This window comes from Siphateles boraxobius, unplaced genomic scaffold (assembly GCF_051911475.1).
Source record: "Siphateles boraxobius isolate OS27281-9 unplaced genomic scaffold, OSU_SipBor_1 109, whole genome shotgun sequence".
Classification (NCBI taxonomy): Eukaryota; Metazoa; Chordata; class Actinopteri; order Cypriniformes; family Leuciscidae; genus Siphateles; species Siphateles boraxobius.
This window is the reverse complement of record NW_027508710.1, coordinates 377,501-380,000: the sequence shown is the minus strand read 5'-3', so window position 1 is coordinate 380,000 and position 2,500 is coordinate 377,501. Positions and strand designations below refer to the sequence as shown.

The 2,500-nt window shown below is 50.4% G+C and overlaps 1 protein-coding gene across 7 annotated transcripts in view; it reads left to right on the top strand.

Moving 5' to 3' along the window:
• arhgap40 (Rho GTPase activating protein 40) overlaps positions 1 to 2,500 on the top strand; it is a 36,047-nt gene that overhangs the window by 23,807 nt on the left and 9,740 nt on the right. For all 7 annotated transcript variants that reach the window (XR_013210350.1, XM_077247770.1, XM_077247751.1 and 4 more), the window contains exon 9: positions 590 to 749. Coding sequence is in view for 6 of the 7 variants with exons in the window: in XM_077247770.1 (XP_077103885.1) it covers positions 590 to 749 (160 nt within the window). In the remaining variant the exon portion in view is untranslated. The remainder of the gene's footprint in view (positions 1 to 589; positions 750 to 2,500) is intronic.

Below are 2,500 nucleotides of genomic sequence, written 5' to 3'. Positions count from 1 at the left end.
CTCTCAGTGTTTGGTTGTGTGTTCCTCACAGTGTCCTCTCAGTGTGTGGTTGTGTGTTCCTCTCAGTGTTTGGTTGTGTGTTCCTCACAGTGTTTGGTTGTGTGTTCCTCACAGTGTGTGGTTGTGTGTTCCTCACAGTGTTTGGTTGTGTGTTCCTCACAGTGTTTGGTTGTGTGTTCCTCACAGTGTCTGGTTGTGTGTTCCTCACAGTGTGTGGTTGTGTGTTCCTCACAGTGTGTGGTTGTGTGTTCCTCTCAGTGTTTGGTTGTGTGTTCCTCACAGTGTCTGGTTGTGTGTTCCTCTCAGTGTTTGGTTGTGTGTTCCTCACAGTGTTTGGTTGTGTGTTCCTCACAGTGTTTGGTTGTGTGTTCCTCACAGTGTGTGGTTGTGTGTTCCTCACAGTGTGTGGTTGTGTGTTCCTCTCAGTGTTTGGTTGTGTGTTCCTCACAGTGTCTGGTTGTGTGTTCCTCTCAGTGTTTGGTTGTGTGTTCCTCTCAGTGTTTGGTTGTGTGTTCCTCTCAGTGTGTGATTGTGTGTTCCTCTCAGTGTTTGGTTATGTGTTCCTCACAGTGTTTGGTTGTGTGTCCAGGTTCTGCAGCAGAAGCTGGAAGACTCGTTTTACAGCGGCTCCTTCCTCTGGGACGAGGTTAGCCCGAACGACGCCGCGGCGCTGATGAAGAAGTTGATCCGGGAACTCCCGGCGCCGTTGCTGACCGCCGAACACCTCAACGCCTTCAGTGCTGTTAGAGGTGTGTGAGGGTCTCACTCGGGTCCTGCTGATAATACTGCGAATCATAATACTAAAAGCTTACGAATCATTTTTTACAATAATTTTTGTGTTTTTTCCTCATTTTACATTTGTGGTGATCCGGGTCAAAAATGACCCACCTATAAAAAAACTGCTTATAAACCTATTTTTATGCTGCGTAATTGCCAAATATAGCCATTTTGTTTTCTTTCAATTAGCACAGGTTTTGTGTCTCTTTTTGAAACCGATTTATTGATCAGTGTTTGAGTTAAAAAAATTTAAGGGGCAAGGGCAGCATCCATGCATTTTGTGAAGGTGCGAGGTGACAGTGCTAGGCCAAACGGAAGAACTCTGTATTGATACGCTTTTCCCCCGAAAGCGAATCTTAGGAACTTTCTGTGTTGGGGAAGGATGGAAATGTGGAAGTAAGCATCTTTCAGATCTATTGTGACAAACCAGTCCTCGGACCTTATCTGACTCACGATAAGAGGTATAGTCAACATTTTGAACCTGTATCTCTTCAGAGACCGTTTCAATACCCTTAGATCTATTATAGGTCGTAACCCTCCATCCTTTTTGGGAACTATGAAGTACCGACTGTAGAACCCGGCTTCCCTTTCTTGGGGAGGCACCTGTTCTATGGCCTCCTTTGCCAAGAGGGACTGAACTTCTTGTTCCATAACCTGACCCTGCTCTGGACTGACCAGTGTGTGACACACCCCACTGAATCTTGGTGGACGATATTCAAACTGAATTCTGTACCCCTTTTCCACTGTGTGCAGGACCCACTGAGATATATTTCGAAGACCCTTCCAGGTGTCTAGATAATCTACTAGGGGGATCAGCCTCTCGAGACTGACCTCGAGTGTTGTGTTTGAGATATCGGTGACCTGAAGCACTTGATTGGCAGGAACTAACCGACATAATAATTTTTCTACAGGCCTCGTGAGAGGGAACCCAGTCGTCAGGCAATGTTTTCGGGCGGACACTGCGATTTGCGTTAGTTGAAAACCGATGTTTCCCGAAGAGCACGTAGCGGCGGGAAGCACACATCGATTTCCTGAGGGCTCCGCGAAGGAGCGAGATGTTGTTGCTCGATCACGGGGGGGGACCGCCCTCAGAGGCCTGCGCAACACGTCAGGGCCTCTTCGTTGAAGCCTTCCTAGCCTGGATGACAGTCCTCAGATCTGCCCTTGGTCTGGAAGACTTCGACTGAGAGTGTTGCCCCTGGCTCCAGGCTTTTTTCGGGGGAGCACGAGAAGCAACACTCTCTTTCTGCTGCTGCTGGTGTGAGGAGCTGGCGGAGGCCTCATGGGACTGCCCCCTGGCAGCAGACCCATGAGACTTGGAACGACGGCGGGGGATGAAATGTTTGAGTGCGGCTGACTGTCGTTTTGTCTCCTGAAACCTCTCGACGACAGTATCGACTGCGTCGCCGAAGAGGCCAGAAGACGAAATCGGGGCATCGAGGAGGAAAGCCCTGTCCTTCTCCCCGATGCCCGACAGATTCAGCCACAGGTGTCTCTCCGTGGCTACCAGTGCTGCCATAGAGCGGCCAATGGCGCGGGCCGTCTCTTTGGTAGCACGGAGAGACAGGTCGACCGATCGACGCATTTCTCGGATGTCGTCGAACGAGACCTCCCCGCTGTCGTCCACCTCCTTAAGGAGGTCGGCCTGGTACGCCTGCAGAAGCCCCATAGTGTGCAGGCACGCACCAGCCCGACCTGCCGCCATATATGCCTTCCCAACAAG